At 40.0% G+C, this 21,018-nt stretch overlaps 1 protein-coding gene across 3 annotated transcripts; it reads right to left on the reverse strand.

The window, feature by feature from the left end:
- Positions 1-8,009: 8,009 nt before the first annotated feature.
- On the reverse strand, positions 8,010-15,607 carry pfkfb3 (6-phosphofructo-2-kinase/fructose-2,6-biphosphatase 3). 3 transcript variants are annotated; one of them, XM_008401438.3, is made up of 16 exons: positions 15,347-15,607; positions 13,316-13,444; positions 13,089-13,185; positions 12,951-13,017; positions 12,791-12,865; positions 12,649-12,705; positions 12,381-12,505; positions 12,094-12,301; positions 11,874-12,020; positions 11,686-11,790; positions 11,467-11,596; positions 10,837-10,964; positions 10,554-10,742; positions 10,412-10,434; positions 9,997-10,047; positions 8,010-8,933 (listed from the first exon to the last, which is right to left on the reverse strand). In XM_008401438.3, the coding sequence occupies exons 1-16, from the start codon at positions 15,414-15,416 to the stop codon at positions 8,927-8,929; spliced, it is 1,608 nt and encodes a 535-aa protein (XP_008399660.2). In that variant the 5' UTR covers positions 15,417-15,607; the 3' UTR covers positions 8,010-8,926. The 3 variants fall into 3 exon arrangements, with proteins under 3 accessions (XP_008399660.2, XP_008399664.2, XP_008399663.2); XM_008401442.3 differs by lacking the exon at positions 9,997-10,047 and having other exon boundaries at positions 15,347-15,605; XM_008401441.3 differs by lacking the exons at positions 9,997-10,047; positions 10,412-10,434 and having other exon boundaries at positions 15,347-15,604.
- Positions 15,608-21,018: the final 5,411 nt, after the last annotated feature.

Raw genomic sequence — 21,018 nt, forward strand, 5'->3', positions numbered from 1 at the left:
GATGATTTTTTAGATAGATTCATAATTCATCGCTGAATTATTAGTGTATCTCAGGTAACTGCTTGCAGCCGTCACTGCCATGACTTTTAATGGCTTATCACGTGAACAAGCTTAATCACGTGTGATTTTCATTTTATTTCTTATTTAATGGAAACACTGCAATTGCAAAGTTGTGTTTCTTTTTACATTAGCTGAATATCGACAAAGATTTGTGCACATTTGTAATGGAAACACAGCTTATGTTGAACTGCAATCCCTCTTAATAAACATTCACAGTCAATTTCCTCATAACTAATACAAGGACAGCTCATGAACTCTTGAAGAGCAAGAGAATGAAGCAGCTGCTGTTGTAAAGTAAGTGGTGAAAATTAAATCAAGATGTCTGTTAAATAGCTGCAACATTTTGGCACCTCCATCAATAAATCGTTTCTAAGTCAATACGTTCTGCTGCCTGGAAATGCAACTGAAGGATTTTATATGAAAGTGCATGTTGTCATCCACTTCTCCAACTCACTGACCCCGTAAACGGTTTGGAAAGAACTGCAGAAACAAATTCACAGCCCCAAACTCCGCGTTTACACCACTCTGCCCCGCTTCCCCCCGACCCCCCCACCCTGATCACCCTCCTCTCTCTGCCGCCTGGCTGAGACTACGTGAGCCTCCACACATCACTGTCTGGGCAGAAAAAGTTGTCTAGAGAAGAAGGCAAAAAGGAGGAGGAGGAAGCTGCGTGAGCAGGGCGTGTTCAGGTGGACGTGACTGCGCTCACACTGAAAACCCAGCCCCATCACTTCGCTCCCTTTCCTCCTGGTTTCTCCTGTAGATGTTAACGTTGCTATGGTCATCCCATTAGTCAGCTATCTGTAATCCCCTGGTCATGCAGGGGATTTAGAAACAGGCAGGATGCAGATATAACAGGAAGCAAGTGGCTTTGACACACTTTGTGCCAACGCTGCGCAGCGACATGTTTTTATTTTGAGGTGACGCCAGGCTGTCAATCTAGGAAGTAAACATGAGCCGCAGAGTGAAAGTTGCTCTTCCCTGCAAACATATTTGCCAACTATTTACGTTCTGCTAAAGTTGCAATAGATGGTGCTTTGCGACATAAATAACTAACCTTCAACCTTATTTTTATTTATTTTTTTACATTATAATGACAGACTTCAATGGATTTCAAGGGCCTTTTATGTGATGGCCCAACATCCACATCTGTAATCAAGCCATCAGAGTCTAGACTTGGTAGAAGTAGAGCTGAGTGATATGAGTAAAAATCGTAATAGAAGCGTACGGTGGGGTTTCAGTGTGTTTAAGACGCTTTTTAAAGTAGGTAATTAAAGTGAAACCTAATACCAATAAGCAACCCGTTTGTAGCATAAAAATTAAATTATAGATAAAATTAAATATGATTTAAATATTTTACACTTTTTTTTTTTTTTTACATTTTCTCGGCTAACAGAGAAGCTCCTGCTGGCCCTGACAGCAAACCACTGGCGTTACACATCCGTCGATATTGATAATTATTGAGTGGCTTTTGTTTTAAATATCCAAAATACAACCAAACTAGTGCCGTGACCTTTTACTCTTTAATCTACAATTTCCTCTTGAGCTGTTTTCATTTTTGCCTTTCACTCCACCCTGAACTTTTGTTTTTATTTTTAAGCAGTTATTCATGGTGCCAAACCATAGAACTGCTCCCACATACCCAGGCCTGCTGTGTGTGCCCACGCGCTGCCCAGACGGTTGAGATTTTACAGTCAAGCTACTTACTGCCTACATTTCTCGTGACAAATTCCTTCATTTCCCACAAACCACACGGATATTAGCATATTTGTTGAGCTAGCTGGGTGCTTGGCGCCGTTTCTTCTCCACCAGGGCAGACGCCAGTCAGAGTGCCCACTCTGCTGCACATTATCAGCTCGGTGTCGCAGACAGAAAAGTTCGATATGAACACCGTTACCTGCGCGAGTCACTGCAGCACTGGCAGGTTCTTAAAATGTACGTCAACAGAGTGTACCATATTTATCGATATTAATTAAAATGCTACATGCTATAAGATTCCGTATTTTCCTAGACAATGTTGGAAATCTCTTAATGAATAACTGTCATAATTGAACTAAAATATTGTAAGTTGGAAATTGCGTGTTGGACACTTTACTTATCACATAATCACATTGTGGCTATAACAGGATGAAATGTGAAAATAGTTAAGGAGCTAAACATACTTTTTTACAAGGCATTGTAATTGCCAACTTCACCAACAGCTCTGTAATCTTGAGGACGTCCAGGCTCACAAACCAAGGTAGAGTCAGGGAGGCTTCACTACCCTGTAATTAGAAGCTGTTTGTTAGTTTCTATTTTAACTGGTGTTTTACCAGTTTTACCATCAGTATCATTTACAGACATTCTATTCTTGAAAGGTAAGAGTTGGCTAAGGTGTAAGAAAATTCATATAAACTTGTTATTTACCTATATTGTCAGTTATACATTTAAACCATTGCCTCTAAGAAGCATGTAGTCAGTTTTAGAATTTATTATTTGAACATCTCATAAGTCAATAACATTATGGATGAGTTTTCCATAAACTTTTAGCATTTTTCTAATGTCCTTTCTTGTTGTGAGGCATGGATAACATGGAAACAGTAGTAAATGAACACATCGATGTTCAATGTAGATAAAAAAAAAGAAATGAATAGGAAATTTTATATTTCTCTATATGTGTGTTCTGCTTAATGCACTTTAAGGATCTAGAAGGGTAAACAAAAATAAAAGTTCAAATTTAGAAAACTGCTGTTTGCAGAGAGGCTTTATTGATCAGAGTATCGCCTGAAGTACATAAGCACAAGAGTTGCTAAATGTTACTAAAAGTCATGTGGATTGGACATTTTAAATGTGAAGTACCTCTACAGTTCAGTCATTTAATCTCCAGTAGTCTGTCTACCTGTAATTTTAATGTGAAAAATTCATGAACTTTGAGGATTTTAATGAAGTCTGAAAAAATATATATCTCAATTTTCCTTTAACATCTTAAAGAAAAACTTCTATCAGATCCTATAATTTTCCAGACAATCACTGACTGTTTAATGACCTCATGGAGTTTTTAATACATTAACTAATTGATTAGCTTCTAATTCTGGCTTCTGCTTTAACATATTTTTTCATATTAGTACTGACTACATTGGTAAAGTGACTTTCTTTTCATATTTGTTTCAAAACAGTAAATCATGAGAAGCAAATGATGTCAGAATTTTAAGGAACTATAAGAATTCTTTTCTTCTTAAAAATAAACAGGATCTGCAGACAGCATGACATGAGGAAGCTAAAGATCAGTCACACACTTGATGCAAAACAAAACTCTTCACTTCTTTAAATCCTTCTCTGACTGGAACTAAAACCTTCTGTATTAAATAGATTTTTTTTTTGTTTAAATCTAAAATCTATCTCTACAATGTATTCAGTCGCCAAAACCTGATGACTCAGTACAGTAAGACATTTTTCTGAGAGCGATGGAACTATGCAGAGAATCACGTAAGAAGGCTTTCATTTTGCCGTGTGTATATACAGGGATCACATGTAGTCTATTTAATCGGCTCTGCTCCATTCAAGGCTCACTGAAAGACTTATCCCCTCCATTCAGCGCAAAATCTCTTCCTGAATGGGTTGCTGCACAAAGAGAGAGGGGTGGGTTTTCATCTCGCTGCAGCAGTAATGCAGGTAGCGCATTCTTTAAAGGACAAAAGAGAAAAAAAACAAAAAATCATCTTTATTCTGTAAAAATGTGAGCATTAAAAAGGAATGAAAGAAACAAATATATTGAAAAAAGTATTCATACTACTTAAACTTTTTTTTAACACTTTGGCATTTTGTGTGATGGACCAAAACAAAGTGTTATGTAGAATAAAGCAAAGTTCAGTTATCATTGTTGATGCATGCTAGTGGCAGCATCATGCTACGGGGAATAATTAATTTGAAGCTGTGACATTATATAAATGAATGAATAACAAGGTAAAAGTACAACTTTGAAAAATAAAACCTTACTTTTTTATCTCCTATAACAGGTTAAATAATTTTTTTACTGTGTAACTTTACAAATGGCACACCATCCTCAAGAGTAGTACTCTGGGACTAATGCCTGAAAACCTACAGCTACGATTGTAGTAGACTAGTCAAAGTCTGGAGATCTGATCAAAAATAATTAGATAAGCAATTAGAAAGTGCAGGGGACAATTATTTCTCCCCCCTTTAGGCCAAGTAGGTTTTCATAACTTTTTTGGTACCACATAAGTGTAATTATCATCTTTAAAAAACTGCTTTTTGCATTCATTTATGTTGTCTTGGTCTCATATATTTGAGTGATTATTTTTCTTATAAAAATGGAAAACCAAAATTTGTAAGGTGGAATATACTTTTTAAAAGCACCGTAAATCAGTATCTTAACTGTAAAACACATAATTCTCAATAATTAAACTTTAAAACTCTGCTGGTTGTTCAGTTCAAGCATCAGGCTTAAGGCCTGTCTTTGAGCTGTTTCCACCACTTTCCATCTGTCAACAACCTAATAGTTTTATTGCTTCCTGGTTACCCATTAGGTTTCCAAAAGGTGGAAACATTTGGTTTAAATGCCTACAGAGCAAACTGGCACAACTAAAATGTTCCACTTCAAGAAGTCTGTAAATTGGGGTTTGATGCTGCTAAATACAGTATTTTCAATTCTGAAATTATTCTAATCCTTGTTGAAACGCTTCACAGTCCTTGTGAATGTGAAATGTGTAACAGTGCGGATTGACCAAAGGTCCCCACTTCTCTAAAATCAGTGATCTATGGACTCATACTGGTCCTCACATCATAAGTTTACCAGAGCACAACACACTTGATGTCTTCCACTTGAATGTGGTTTTTCCTTCAGTCTTAATCTTGACCAGACCAAGTGCTTTTGCTCCATCTGGCCACACTGTGGTCAGAGAGTCTATGTGACTGCTGTCAGGTTCACCACTTCTGCGCTCCTCCTACTTGAAACTCCACAATTTAACACACACACACACACACACACACACACACACACACACACACACACACACACACACACACACACACACACACACACACACACACACACAGACACACACACACATATTTGTCTTTCTATACTTGTTGGGAAACTGTCCTGCCATCCCCCATTTTTGGGGGTAACCAGACTTATGCATAACCCTAACTATCAACATACAAACGCAGGCTTTATTTCAACTTAAAGCTGGAGATGCTAATCAATTTCTTTACCCAATTTTATTCACTAAGTCTGCATCAATTTACACTTTTTGGAGATAGTCAGTAGGGCAAGTTGGCACTAAAGTCTGCAAGTATGCAAAGGGAACAGAAGCATGGATGTTGCCCACAGCCAATGGAAAAAAGAGGGTAGGATAAATCTGTTGCAAAATTATAGACACAAAATGCAATAAATAAAAGATAGGGATGATACAAAGTATGAAATAAATAATTGCATTACAATTTTGATTTATGCAGAAAGCCATGAAAAGAGCCAAAAGCCAACACAGAAACAAGGAAACTCTTGAGTCTTAAATGATTAAGAAAAAAAAATGTATTTTTAAAATAAGTAGAACATAAAGTATCAGTTTGAACATGAATATAAAAATGCATTTATCACTAGTGTAGTGTTTAAACACTATATTTATACCAATAAGGACAGCATTAAAGTTGACAATTGCTAAAAAATAAGAGAATGTTACAAACTTCCAACCGATCTTACAAAACACTGTCAAAACTATCCAAATTCACTTGTAGGATATTAACAATTATGTATTTTAAATACAATTTTTTTTTATCTTAGAGGGGAGGTGAACGAGACATGATCTGAATTTTGAGAAAATCTATTACCTACTGGGAGAGGGCATCGCGAAAGATCGAAGTTTCCACGTAAGTTTGATGCGTTCATCTGGTTTTCATTATGTGGTCTGTGATACTGCAGCAGGCCCGGTTGTTAAGTGTGGAAAACTTCTCTCTTTTAGTCACCAAACAAAATTCTGTGGAAAACAGTCTGTTAGTGAACATAACAAGTCTAACTCTGAACATTATAAAAGTTCTGGTGTGTGTAATAAGCACCTCAGCCATTACCCTAACCTGGAACCCTAATAACAACGCTCTGCTGCACTGATGCCATTATTCCCCAGTACCAATCATTGTTGAGAAGGTAGATGATTACTCCTGAAAAGGTCCTATAAAGGCTAGGTGTTATGTAAACAAGTGCACACACACATTATGGTCAAACACCTGACTGAACTTCAAAACAAACTTTGCATGCAGATTTTGCATTTTGTCGGCCACTTTCCCTGTATGCAAGTGAGCATCTATCATTTTGCATCCAATTTCCTTCGTGACTTTGCTTTTCTCTTCTCTCAATCTTTATTGCTCCTATACTCTGTGAGGTGAACTTAATGAGGTTCTGCGTGCTAACGACATGTTGCCTGGGCAACTACAGCCTGTTCCAGACTTGCATGTGGCTTGCATTTGAGAATGTGTATGTGTGTGTGGGGAGGAGAGGAGAGGAGCTGCTGAGTCAGGCTTCTCAATGGTACATGGCCTCAGTGTTAACAGGCTTGGCTAAGACACAAATAGTCATTTAATTCTGCTGTGACGAAGGACTGTGATTGATCCCCATCAGTCAGGTTACTAAGAGCTGCACACCAACTGGATCACTCGCTCGGTGAAACACCTTCCATCTAACACCTAGAAACTTGCAGAAGAAAAAAACTGTTATTTGCTTAATTTCTTTCCCAGACTGATCCGTCTGGAGCAGACAAGGTGTCATGTCTCGCTCTCTATGCTTGTCTCTCTGGACAAGCATATGACTCAGAGGCTTGTCTTCTACTTACCTAGCCTGTCCATGACACGAAATAATCTGGTGTCATGCACGGTATGCACATGCTTCCACAATCAGAGTATCTTGTAAAAGTATTCAAGCGATGCATCCAGATAGGAGTTAAAACCCTTAGTGTCAATGTATTTTAAAAAAGCATATGTAATAGTCAAGGGGGTCTGCAACCCTAACCCTCCAGATCTACCGTCCTGCAACCCTGCTCCAGCAGCTGAATCAAATGATTGAGTTACCTCTGCAGGATGCCAAAAAGCTTGGCGAAGCTCTGATATTGAGACATTCATTTGATTCAGCTGTTTTGGAGCAGGGTTGCATATTAAACTGGCAAGACAGTAGATCTCAAGGACTAGAGTTGGAGACTCCTGGAGCAGCCCAAAACAGAGGCTAACTGTGTCAAGGAAAAATGACAAATGGTTTAGATTCTGGTGTCTTTCAGGCAAACTCTAATGGGCTGCGGTTGCCACTGAATCCATCTATTAACTTGTACCGTGTACTTTTCTGTGGTGTTAGTTGTGATTCATGTTTGTTATGATTTCTCAGTTTAGTTTTCTCTCCTTCTGCAGGTGTAGAAACAGACTTCTAAAGGTGTTGACTTGTGTTCTCTCTATACCCTTTAACACACACATTAGCTACTATAAGCATTTGTTGCATAAGTTTAATATTGGGTAAAGAGTTTCTTCTGCCTGAATGTTATTTTGTAAACCCCCCTAAATAGTTTTAAATACAATTTGCGCAAAACTGTTTTTGGCCGATTGAATGACTAATATTAAAAAAAAAAGTGTTAAAATCAGTTCCTCCATTTGAGTCGCATTTGCTCTTAATTTCTTGGATGGTTACTTTTGAGTAAAAATATGAAATGATGCCACTCAATTACAATTGCATGTTAATACAGTACATTTAAATTTGCATCATGTTTACCCACAAAAGTCCCACCTCCCCAAACAGCTTCTATGAGACCATCTTCCTGTCTGCAAACTGACAGATATGCAGCTTGTGACTCACTGCATGATTCATCCGAATGAGATAATTGGAAAACTGCCATAAAGTCCATCTGTTGCAGAGCAAGTCCTTATATGGCGAGGAAAGGAATTTCAGTTATACAGAGGAATAAGGAAAATACACATTTTCGTCAAGTGAATTTATTGTTCCAGATGCAACAAAAAAAAAAAATCTGAACATGTGCACAAGACGCCTCTCGCTTTAGCCGTTCAAAAACTACATAAATATACAGAGTATTACAAAAAGAAAATTCAAGTTTGTCAAGCAGACATGTTAACAAAATATTAACTGAGAAAATGATCAGCTTCTTTGCTCAGTCAAACATAGTACAAAAAAATGACCCCGCCCCCCCAACCATGACTCCAGTCACATCCCAATCCAGTTTCTCCATATGTACACTAACATTTACAGAGATATTATTAACAGCACGCAGTGTAACAAAAATAGGTGCTTCATTTTGTGCATAGCAGTCAATGACAGCAAAACAAATTTAAATAATGTTCCATAAACAATATGCAATGTGGTAATGAAACTACAAAAAAAACTCAATACTAGACAAAGTAGCACATTGAAATGATATGTAGAGTTATTAGGTGAAATGTTTTCCCTCTCTTTGAGCAGTTGAGTCTGGAGAAAAGAGAAGCTGCTTGGGGCTTGCAGAAAGCAAGCGCTACAGGCACTCTACGGCAAAACCAAACCCAAGAAGAAGAAGAAGAAAAAAAAAAAAAAGTCACCGCTGTGCAAAACGTTGCTTTGTTTGAAACATGTCAGCATACAGAGGATTCATCGTTACGATGCAAAGAAAAGGGTGGGGGATAATATTAAAACCTCCCGTTAGTGATTTTAGTCTTTGGTCTGAAATGAACCGATATCCGGACTGGTGAGCCAACAGGAAACTCCATTTTTCCAAAATTCTCGTGAAAAATAAAAAAAAAGAAATCCCATTTGAAGTGATAAAGATGTAGCAGATTGTGTCGCTGTGACTCGCCCACGCCGTCCACTAGCAGGGCAGCAGGATGTCATGACAGACAGAGGAGCTTCTCAGGTTCTGCAAGCAAACACACAACAAGGAAACGCTTAGATTCCTCTCGGATAGCATCAGCCTGCAGGTATGCACAGAGAAGCTGACTAGCACTGTTCCAGCAAGCACTATGGCCTCAGGCCGGGCCTGGGAAACTTCACGTAGTTACATCACCCAAACATCTATTTTTAGAGGAAATGAGACGTCAGCTATCAGGTGTGTGAACAGGTTCTCTATTGTAACCAATATCTTTAGAGAAGTAAAAAAATAAAATAAAAAAAAAAAAACACACCCTGCAGCATGGTTCATACTTTCCTAATGCGACATAAAAAACTAGCTCAGAACTGGTCAGCTGTACTCATGTCAACAAAGTTCAGTGATGCTGCAGGTTGAGGTAACTTAATGGAAACCTTTTAGTAGAATCTAGATTACATGTTTAAGACTTAATATTGCTGCTAAAGCAGATGGCTGTGGACTTAGCTAGCAAGCAGAACAACATGGCAGCAGCTACAGTCCCATGAATATTCACACCCCATCAGGTTTCACATTATGCTAGGTAATTAAAATGAATTTTATATAAATGGAGAATTGGAAGTATTGCAAAAAACTCTAAAGTGTTTAACTTTTACCATTACCTCCAAATAAAACTTTGTTAAATTATGTAAGGTGACCGTTGGTGTCAAGAAAGGCACAAATAAAATGTATTGTTATTGCAACCAACCACATTCACTCAGAGTATAATTTTGCAATTGGCCTATTATAAGAAATAACCTAATGGGATGTAAAAACGATGGCAAAAAACAAAAACTAGTTCTTAAATATTACAACCAAAACTTGTTGAATTTCAGATTGTGCAGAAACTAAAGTGTGTACTAAGCTAGCCTTTATGAAAGGCTGAAAAGAAAAAAAAATAAAATGGGCAGAATATGAATTTGTCCTACAATTTTAAGAATTATTTTGTCCAAATTTCTTTGTTTAAAAACACACAAGACTCTGTAAAAAAAAAAAAAAAAGTTAAAAAATATAGGGGTGTGAATACTTTGATATGGGACTGCCTGGAACAGCTGCACAGATTTTGCAAAGTGTTTACCTTTGAAAGCTAAGATGGAAAACCACCTTTAGGTAATGGAGGATGGTGCGTCTTTAAGGAGCAAAACACAGGCCAAAAATAAACCAGACACAGAGTCAGCATGAAGCAGTTAAAGTGGGAGGTCGGGGGCAGGGGGGCAGGGGAGAGAAAAGAAACTGGCTGAGACGACACTGAAGAATCACAGGAACGCAATGCTGGGAAGTTTGAGTTCTACATGGACAAGTATGTACACTTTTCACTTCCAGAACAGTAGATTACATCATTTCCCATGATTCAACTCTGGGTTGTACAGGAGGAAGAGGAAATGTAAATGACTACTAGTTAGGAAATCTACTTCCCTCGCTTGAGTATTATGGGAAATCAATGGATGTAAAGCAAACAGACAAGGAAAAAAAGATCCTTGTTAAATACTTACAGGCAAACTTTGCCCAGCCATTGCTGTGAGGAACAGAGGAGGAGAGGAGGGAACAAACAAATGAGTGAGCAGACATGCAAAAGGCTGAGAGTGAGGAAGCAGACGCAGGTTCTGGACCATGAGGGCAAGTGGGCTGTAGTACCTGTCCGGCCAGAGCCAGCGGAATGTGAGTGGAGGTGCAGAGGGCCAGCGACGCTACGGAGCCGGGCAGCTCCTGGATGGGGGCCTCGTCCAGGTCCTCAATGCGAGGCTTCTTGATATGGGACTCCGGGCTGGTCAGGGGGGTCACGCTGTTCCTCCTGATCAGGGTGCCGGGACCCCGCTTCACTTCCTGTGGGGCGACAAAGGAAGTGAAGAACGTCAGACTGAAGAACGCCTCGGCAGCAGAGGCCTTCGTCAGGCGGGTGGGTGGGGTGGCAGCTGACCTCAGGTCTGTCTCTGTGCGTGTTCACCGCCTCCACGTTCAGGGAGATGGACTCCACCTTACAGCCGTAGGCCACCGGGGTCAGCTTCAGGACCGTGTGGAGGGGACACTTCAGGTACGGCATCTCATCTGGAGCCACATGGAAAAATTCACATTTTAGAAAATTCAAAAAGGCAAGGAAGAGATTTTTGAAGATTGTAGAGGGTGGTTTTTGTTTAAAGGTAAAATCAAAACTGGACCACTGAAGACAACAAAGCAGAACAATTAGTTTCTGCAAAACACAATTTCCTGAAACCTTAAACCCAGAGCCATCAGGCGGCAGTTCAAGAAACTGAAGGATCATTTACACAGGAAGTAGGGATTTGAGGCAGCGCCTGTGTTTAATCATAGGACTTCTGCCAAGTGAAAATGATGATTGGTTTGGATCATGTAGTTTTATTGACCAAAACCAGTTTGATGTTTGAATCTGCTCAGCTAGTAGAAGTCTGTTTCAGTCACAGTTCTTCTCCAGTTAGCCGTTAGCTTTAGCCTCTCGGAGTCAACCATGTGGATTTATGCTAAATGAAAATACAAATTGAAGAATCCAATCCCCTCAAGTCCTCTAATGAACACCATGTGTATTAGTTCCTACCTGCACTCTTATCAAGGAAGTAGGCAAGCAGACATCGCATCACGGCCTGATGGCAGACCACCAGCACGTTCTCCTGCCTCTCCAGCTCCATGATGACCGGCTCCACCCGCTGCACCAGGTCCTGGTATGACTGGAATCAGGACAATTGACAGGTTGAAGCACTGATCTAAACTCCACAACCTGCTCTACCCGCGTTTGACCATGATGAGGCTGGTGTACCTCTCCGGCTGGGTAGCGGTAGTAGTACTTGTCTTCGTCTCTCAGTGCAAACTCTTCAGGGAATTTTTCCTTCACTTCATCATACGTCATATCCTCACACAAACCCTAGAAGACAACAAAAGATGCCAATCAGATTGGGGAAGGAGAGTTAAAGTTGATACTACGGCGTTCCTCTGGTCGACACTCACAGCGTCGAGCTCGTTGAGTGCCTTCCATTGCTCGTATGGGACCCCCAGGTGCTCGGCGGTCTGGATGCTGCGGCACAGCTGGCTGGTCCACACCTTCAGGTCCTTCAGCTGCTGCTCATCAACGAACCGAGCCAAAGCGGCTGAAAACTACAAACAAGTCGATTAGCATCTTGTTTCATCATTTAGCCTGGGTTTTTCCCTCTCCGGTGACTTGTTGTACCTGTCGGCCCCGCTGCGACAGGCCCGAGTCGCCTCCCAGTCGGCCCTCCAGGTTGTCTTTGCTCTCTCCGTGTCGACACAGGTAGATGGTGCGCGGCTGGACATGGATGTTCATCAGGTAGTAGACGATTTTGCTCTGAATGTGATCTTGGATGCGGTTGACGAGGAAACGGCGGCCCACATCGATCACCTTGATGAAGGAGTGATCCCTGCAGGATGACAGGATGAGTGTTCTGCCCAAAAGGATGCAGTCGCCATGAAGAAAAGGCAGAGAGGATCCCAGCCTACCTGTCGTACTGGTCCGGATCCAGAGGCTGGTAGCTGGTTCTGTAACATTCAATCCGTTTCTGGAAGTCCATCATGGCTTCGGTTTTGTTACAGTCCTTGTAGTCTGGACAGGACACCTTCACTTCCTGTACGGGGAGGAAAACTGTCAGATGGCAAACCGCACGCCTGATGCCAAAGGAGATGTGAGCATTTATTTATTTTTTAGATCCAGTGTGCGATCAAAGATGTGGACCTTCATCATCATCAAGTGTCCTGGTCTGAAACTCACCATTATGTTTGACGCAATCACACTGGGATCCTCACAGACAGACTCGATGAAGAAGATCTGGAAAGAATGAAAAAAAGTGAGCCGATTCAGTGAATCGCTCTAGACCTGAAACACTGCAGCATCTGTTACCAAGGCAACATACCTTAAAGTCATTCTCGCTGCCAAACTTTAGGATCAGATCCCGTCGATCTCTCGTCGTGTTCGTGGCGTCAAACACCTGAAGGAAACACCAAGAAGGTCCAGTTATGGTCTGTTGGTTGGGTGTTTGTGGAGGTACAACATAAATAACCAAGAAAACTCACCGCCACTTGGCCTCCCTCATCCTTCAGGTAGGCCTCGACATCTCTCAAAGCTGCTAAGGCACATTGCCTGGAGGCAAATGCAAATGTTAAGTCAAGCCAACAACACAAGAACCGAGACTCAGTTGAGAGGAGACTTACTGCCTGATTTTCACGGCAGACTCGTTGTCGGGCTTGAAGAAGTCATAGGAGCTGTAATTTCTGACGGCCTCCCTGCGGTACTCCCCAACGTTGAAGACTGCAGAGAAACAAATATGAACGCTATGTCCCCAAGAGAGAAACATGATTCTGTGCTGTCTGCTAAGCTAATTAAGGGGGCACCGCATCTCGTTGTGTAACAGAAGTTGCTGAGCTCAAGCAGTACAAACCTTTGGTGGGTATGCCGATCCAGTTGAGGTAGCGGGTCAGTTTCTTGGAAATGTACGTCTTTCCTCGAGCAGGCAGTCCCACCATCACGATGACGGTTGGGGGGTTGGCGAAGTGTGGGGCTCCGGTGCCTGCAGGGAAGGAGCGGGTCATGAAAAATGATCGCTTACTGATCTAAAAGCTGCTCTCAGCACGGCAGACTGTTTTCTGCTTCAGACTTCTTGGAAGTGATTGACACTAGAAAAAAAACAGAAACTGAACCCGTTTAGGATTCATCACGAAGACATGATCTTCATATTTCTCTACATCCCATCAGCTAACACATGGCTGCTTCCTGCCAGAATGACCTTTTACTTCCACCTCACTGTGCATTTGACCCATTTCGGGATATGCACTGTCCTACAGAAGCCGCAATCGCTTGTTTTCACTTGGCTGTCCACACAAAAGAGGGGCTGATGAGTTTAAACCTTTTTAAATTAAAAGAAATCCCGTCTTTTGGTGCGTTCTTTGTCGTCACAGCCACTGGGTTCATCAACACAGGCCATTAATTCCCAGGTAACCTCCTGAGAGAGCCAATTTACACTTCGTCATTGCGTCTCTTAATCTTGTTTCCACAACATCAGAGTTACAATGCCTAAACGGAAAAACGACTCAAACTCTTAATTCCATTTTCGAACAACTGATTCATCACACCCATCTGATACATTTACACTGGAGTTTTATTTACTTAAAAAAATAAAATAAAAAAATCAAGGGCACTACAAATATTCCAGTTTGATATTCCATACATTTCCAGATCTTCCTTGCCGTTTGACCTCTTATTTGGCTGTGTTCTAAAGGTACATTTTACCTTTTTTTTTCTTGGCAGCTGAATCAAATTTAGGTCAGCAGCTGTAAAAATTCAAAACCTCCACTTGTCAAATATAGACTGCAGTACCCTATTAATAAAAAAGGACTAATTCACAGGATAATTTGTCATCTGTAATACTTGTTTTTGTTAGAAAAGACCCAACGTATTTTTGTAATTTTTACTGCAACCTAAAACCTTTATTCTTAATCATTTTGATTAAAAAGGATCCCGAAGTTATTGGTATCCCAATAAGTTTGTTTTTTTACGTCTTAACAAAATAATAATAAAAGATGAAACAATAAAACTTCTTGGAAATAGTTTTTGTATTTTATTTAAAAAGAAAGTCATTTAGTAAATAAGATCTTTATCCAAGTTAAGAAAAATCTAAATACAATTTTTTTTTTAGTGCATAAGAACCTTGTACAATACTGATTAAGCAGTGGGAAAACCCATTTCTGGGGTTTTATGAAGTGGGATTGACGTGCAGCACGAATAGCTCTTATTTATAAGGGCAATGAAATAGACTTTAAACTGCACCAAAAACTAGCCTTTAAAATATTTCAACAAAAGCATTTAAACAAAGTAAAAATTATTGTTCTAATTTTAAGCCAACAGTCTGCTTTTTGTCAATTAACTTGTCTACAAAGAGCTTCCTAGTATGTCACAGCTGCAAAGACAATTCCAACATCATTATTTTATTTTGTCTACAATGTATTTTTCCCCTCAAAACTACAGTTTACCAAATGCAACCCTTGTAATTCAGAAACAGCGGTGTTCGACATACGACAAAGTCACGTCGTCACGCATCACGTCCAGGAATCGAGGGCGGAAAGGGGGGTTACCGTAACCATGGTTACAGGAGTCTCGCTACTTCCCAGTTCAATAGGGGCATGATGACGTAGAACATGTGCCGACAAAGGCCGCCAATCATTTGGTTAGAAATTTAAAAATGCCGGTGTCTGCGTAGCAGGTGCGCTGAAGGTTTTATTACGGTAGGAGAATAGGTTGTAACGTGGAGATGCTACTAATGCGGTAAAACGGAACCGACGTGAAGTCCGCCATTATGGTGAGAAAAAAGGCAAGGTTTGGTATGGAGTTGAAATTATGTAGAGAAATGACAGAGGGAAAAAAAAACATATTTGCACGAGGATACGATTACGCGAGAAACATAAACGAGTCTTACCTCTTCGCTTGTCATCCTTGGTGGGAACCCAGATCTTTTGGATCCTGTTCTGGGTGAGCTCTCTTGGCATTCCTTTAGGGCTGGATAAAAAGCACACAACTACGACGGAAGCGAGTCGCTTAAATCCCGGGCTTTGAAATAAGAACGCTTAAGGAGAGCGGGATAGTATTCTGAGCCGGAGCTCCGTTCACCGTGTCCTCAATGCTGGGTGTGCTGAGCTAATCTGCCGGTCTGAGGCTCACATCCTCTATTTAACCACGCCTAGCCGGCCGGCGAAGCAACGTGACTCCTGTGACGAAAGCAGCCGTAAAACATTCACGCACAAGCACACACACCAGGGGGCTCTGGCCTGTAACACACACACACACACACACATACAAACGCATATAGGCCATCACAGCGCCACCCGGTGGTGAACTTATTTTCTTAAACTGCACTATTTAAAAATAATACTTTAGGATAATTCATCCTAAAGTGATTATTTGCGTTATTTTGTTGCGTTTTATGAGAACAAACACATTAATTATTACTTAATTAAGCTGTATAATATGTTATTTTATATTCGGATAAGTGTGTTAGATAATAAGTTTTTTCCCCCCCAATACAACACAAATGCGTTTTTGTCTCATGTGGTAATTGCAAACTAGTTTGAAATTAGTTTTCCCCACTTCGCTCTTTTTACACTATTTCAAAGACAATTCGTAGTTTGACAAAATAAAAACATTTCACTTTTCTTTTTGACGATTTTCCTTTACATTAGGTAACAGTTGTTTAATAATTTCTGACTGAAAAAAAGTTCGCAGTATTCAATTTAATTTTCATTCTGACATTGTAAAGAACGTAAGTTGAGTTACTATATATATATATATATATATATATATATATATATATATATATATATATATATATATATATATATTTATTTTTTTTATTTTTTTTACCAATTAAAACGTTATTATTAGTGCAGGAATTGCCCGACTTCAGAGGAAACCCCGTTGGTTGAGTTTCTGTTTCATTGTCAGACCTGGGGCAGACGTGCAGAGCCGCACGTTCACGCATCCCGCTTCCCTACGTGACTCAGGTTGGGCATAATTACACATAAAACATTCGGCTGCAAGTTTAACTCTGCATTTGGATGAAATGTGCTTTAATTGGAGTGATCACTATATTTAAATGTTAGGATTAATACTAGGGTTTTTCAACAAAAAAAAACCAAACATTATACTTTGAACAGAATAAATGACGAGTCATGAGTCAGAAATTGATTTATGATCTGTTGCTTAAAATCTTTTTTTAAGCTCTGTCATGTCTGAAAAGGTCTGTGCTTTGTACTATTCCTGTCAGGATGGGGTTTTCTTGCATGCACTTCCCCCTCAGCATCCAGGCAGGGATTCAGCTGCAAATGAAAAAAAGGTCAAATAAGGCGACGTGCTGCGTGCCGCTGCAGTGGTCTGCAATGGAGACGCTCTCATGCAGCGACTCTCTGAATGCATTCAGTCTCCGCTTATCGTGACTGTATTTTATGTGCTTTTTTTTTTCCAGTTTCGTAAAACGATGTACGCACAGTGGTTGTTCTTGCATGACAAAAGCGCGGCCCAAATATAACACACGTTAAAGTTGTCAAAAATTTTACATTGTTGTTTTAATGCTTCATAGTATCTAATGGGCATGCCCCTATTGTCATGGCAAAAAAAAAAAACGAATAAACACATCGTGTTTTTATGAACAAAATCTGCAGAATTTGTGTGTTTTATAATCCTGTTAATCTGCATGTCAGTTTTTAAACTATAAATGATCAAAGACAATCTGTTGTCCTAAAACGTCAGTAAAAGCTCTTTTTAATGTATAATGCTGCCAACAACCATTACTCTCCACAATAACGCTTTGAAGAATTTCAGTTAATTTGAGTTACAACCAGATTTAATTTCCCTTTGGAATCAATAAAGTATTTTTTTATTAGAATTTAAATAAGCCCATTATGTGCATTTTAAAAAGTCATCCTACTCAGTTGCATATCCCTCGGATTGTGTGTCTGATATTTCTACTCCAATAATCCCACAATATCTTCTTACAATCTTGTACAATATCTTATTACTGCTACTGTTGTTGTTACTCTTGTCATAAGTCAGAAATTTATGCCTTTTTGTTGTTCATCAATCTTTAAAAGTTTACCAAATTTCCACCGTTGCCTTAACCTGGACTCTGAACTCTCCTCTCAAAACTGAATCATGATGTTAAGCCACATCATTTTCCTGTCCACTCTGTATGCGGGTGACACTCTTTTTCCCTTTGGCCACCTGAACAAACAGGAAGCTGGGTGACTCAGAAAAAGTTAGAGCTACACAGACTGAGTAAGTCAGGCACGTGAGACAAAAATGCAAACACTGTTCATGAACTGACAAGGACACAGTCTGAAGTGGACGAGACATTAAATCTGTTGAATGGATAATTACCACAAACAGAAATTGGAGAAATGCACGTTATCATCCAGAATTTAAATATCCACAACTCGTGCATTACCAGAAGTAACTTAACACTAATTTATTTTGAGGCGTCGTATGGTAGACAGTGTCTCATAAAGATAAAAGTTGTTTGTATAGAAAATGTTTAGAGTGAAAAAGTCTTTATTTCTCAATATAAAAACGTTGAACTTCTGTTTTCCCCTTTCAGACTGTTGTAGTGAATTTGCCTCAAACCGCCTGTCGTATGTGGTTCATGCAGTTTATCACTAGCCCTGTTGATATTTAAATCAAACCAAGCATCAAATCTGATTCATCTTGCCATCAACTAGTGGTCAGTTATGTCAAAATATGCCTGATTTTCATACTAGATTCTAAAATTGAAATTCTACAGTCAACCCCCAAAATATTAGTGGTTCTGTATTTGTGGATTTTCCACCGAGGTCAACTCTAATGTATATGTTGTACTAGAAGTAGCAGTTTCTTTTTCATTTACAATCTGGCGTGAAAATAGACTTTTTATATAAATATAATTTTAATTTAATGATGTATCAGTTCAGGCAGTCGGGGCCAATCAAATCAGTTCATTCAGGTGCTGTTCACTCTGTGCTGATATTTAGCACACTTGTATGGTTTATGGTATTTGTGCCGTTTAAATTTCAGAGGACATGAAAACATTTTTCCTTTAAAGATTTTAGAAACTGAATTTCCTGTTATTTTCTCTCTTCACAATTGTGTGGTGCTCCATCACATAAAGTCCAAATGAAGCACACATAGTTTGTAGCAACATTACAAAGCATGAAAAAGATGCAGATGCTTTTGCAATGCACTACAAATTTGGACTGCTTTCCTGAAGGGCCCTTGCACCTTTTGAGTCATAAATAATACAATGCAAGATGAAGAGTGCAGGCATTTATAAAGTCTACCATGGGGCTGCTTGAGAAGGAGAAAGTTTACCCCACCAAAACAGATCCTTGCTGCTGTTGCAGCCTCTGGTCTCTTTAAAACCTCGGCGTTCGTACACAGGAGGAAGTGACAGTGATGGAGTGATGATCCTCAAGGGGATAAACTGCTTGCCTGCCTTTAAACAAGTTTTCACAAAATTAGCTGCCAACTCATGTGGGGCTGCAGTTGAGAGGAAGTAATTAAAGTTTAAGACAGGAAAACACTTGATTAAGGTTTTGGTCTGTAATGGATTTTACTTTGATGGATGTTTTCCATGTGGACTTCGAAGCATTTCTGGACAACCTTTCTACTTTTATTTGTTCTGTTAAGTTTTGCTTTCACCTATTTATCTATGTACCATTTAGGTATTGCCAAGTGTTGTTGCAGGATGTGTCTGAAGTGTGATTGGGAGACTTCTGTTATGGCTCCATTGTTGCCTTTGGGATCTTCTGTCTGAAGCATGACCCAGTTTGACCCCCGCTCTGGCAGACGTCTTCATATTTGACTGTTTTATAATGTAGTTTGTAGCTTTAACACTCTTGCCAAATCTACATAGGAACCCAAATCATAATCCCTCCAGTGCGGTGCTGAAAAGATGTTATGGTTGCTGTTATTTCAATGTCAATAAAAGACCAGTTGATCACTATTATCTCCATACCGACAGAAGCGAGCCTGACGTTCAATCGGCATCTGTGGGCCCTCTGACCACCATCAGCAGGTAAGGCGGGTGAAGTGCCTTGCCCAAGAATTGAGATGGATGAAGCGGGGTTCAAACTGGCAACTCACCAGTTACAGGATGAATTACTACCTTCTTAGCCGGTGCTGCACCTGTTGTATAAACTTGTTTTTACAATTTATACAATAAGTAAAGGATTATGGCCACATAATGCCCAGTTTCACTAAATCCCATACAAACTATAAGTCATGGCAGTGACAAAGTCTTGTTTGGCTCTTCGAGGAACCCTTGCTTCAACAAAATAAGTTCAAATTTATTTTACAAAAGAATGATTTCAAGTCAAAGCTCACAAAAAGAACAATCCATTAATGAGGTGTTCTATCAAACACACTCCCAAAACAGATTAACAGAATTTGCAAAAAGAAGTAAATACTTCTGCTCAGAGATATGCTGATTAATTTCATTGCCATCCTTCTAGCTAACTGTAAGTCATATGTGCATGTATCTAGGTCAGGTCCCATTTTCTAGAATCCTTTTGTGCAGGCGTATGTAGACAGCAACTCTGCAACATAAAGAGACCTGGAGGTCTGCAGACTACAACACTGGCTGATCGGTGGAAGGTAAGAACATCTTCAAGTTAAACAACATGAAGCTACAACTTTTTACAGTTCAAGTGTTTGTTAGAAAAGCAAATGTTGGAGTTGCTCTGTTGTAATCTGAAACATAGTGATTAGAGATCCTAAGCTTATTGACCTTAGTGTCTAAACAGGCCAGGACAACTCACCAAGAAGATCAGGGGGGGAAAAGAAGCTACAGTGATAAGCCGACAGTTTCTCAGCAGAAGACCTGCAATCAGTTCGGAACGATCTGCAAAATATCAGCAAATAAAGGAGCCCATCCTCCACCTTCATCAGGATTCTCATCTTGCATACAAACATAACAGCTTCTGCTGCAAGTCTGAAAAGGCAGCCATTCACACCTTCCAACAACTTGTCCACACCTCACTCTGAGACAAAAGCTCCCCATTCACCAACCTTCCTTCTCTCCTTAGACCCCCTGCCTGTACTAGAGGAAGACATCAATAGTTTCTTTCACCATCGGAAGACTGTTACCTCCTCATGCATGAGAACCTTTGTTGACACACTGAGCCCTATCTTTACTCAGATCTTCAACAAGTACCCTCTTGCTTTAAGCGTTCCATCATCATCCTGGTCCCCAAGAAATACATTTCCCCAGGTTTAAGCAATCACTGGTATGTCGTCCTCACATCATGAAATGCTTCAAGTGACTCGACTGGAGAATTTGGAGGATATCGGATGACCCCTGCAGTTTGCTTTGTGTGCAAACATGTTGGCAGATGATGCAGTCAGCTAGGGACTACACTTCATCCTCCTCCACCTTCACCACCCAGGGATGTGCACCAAGGCCAATTTCAGCTTGGTCTGCAACACCATCAACCCAGACATCCTCCACCAGAACCTCAACCAGTTCATGGCCCCATTGGATCACCAGCTTCCTGACATACCAGGAGTACAAGATGAGGGTGTCTGTGCACCCCTGGGGGGTTTCCGTCTTCCCACTTCTCTTCTATC

The sequence above is a fragment of the Poecilia reticulata genome, chromosome 23 (assembly GCF_904066995.2).
Source record: "Poecilia reticulata chromosome 23, P_reticulata-male-v2, whole genome shotgun sequence".
Taxonomy (NCBI): Eukaryota; Metazoa; Chordata; class Actinopteri; order Cyprinodontiformes; family Poeciliidae; genus Poecilia; species Poecilia reticulata.

Coding starts and splice junctions, on each gene's coding strand:
- pfkfb3 (XM_008401438.3), bottom strand. CDS start 15,416: ATGCCAAGAGAGCTCACCCAGAACAGGATCCAAAAGATCTGGGTTCCC. Junction 12,706..12,790: donor GCAGCGAGAATGACTTTAAG/GTATGTTGCCTT, acceptor CATTCTTTCCAG/ATCTTCTTCATCGAGTCTGT. Junction 11,597..11,685: donor ACCGCTACCCAGCCGGAGAG/GTACACCAGCCT, acceptor TCCTGATTCCAG/TCATACCAGGACCTGGTGCA.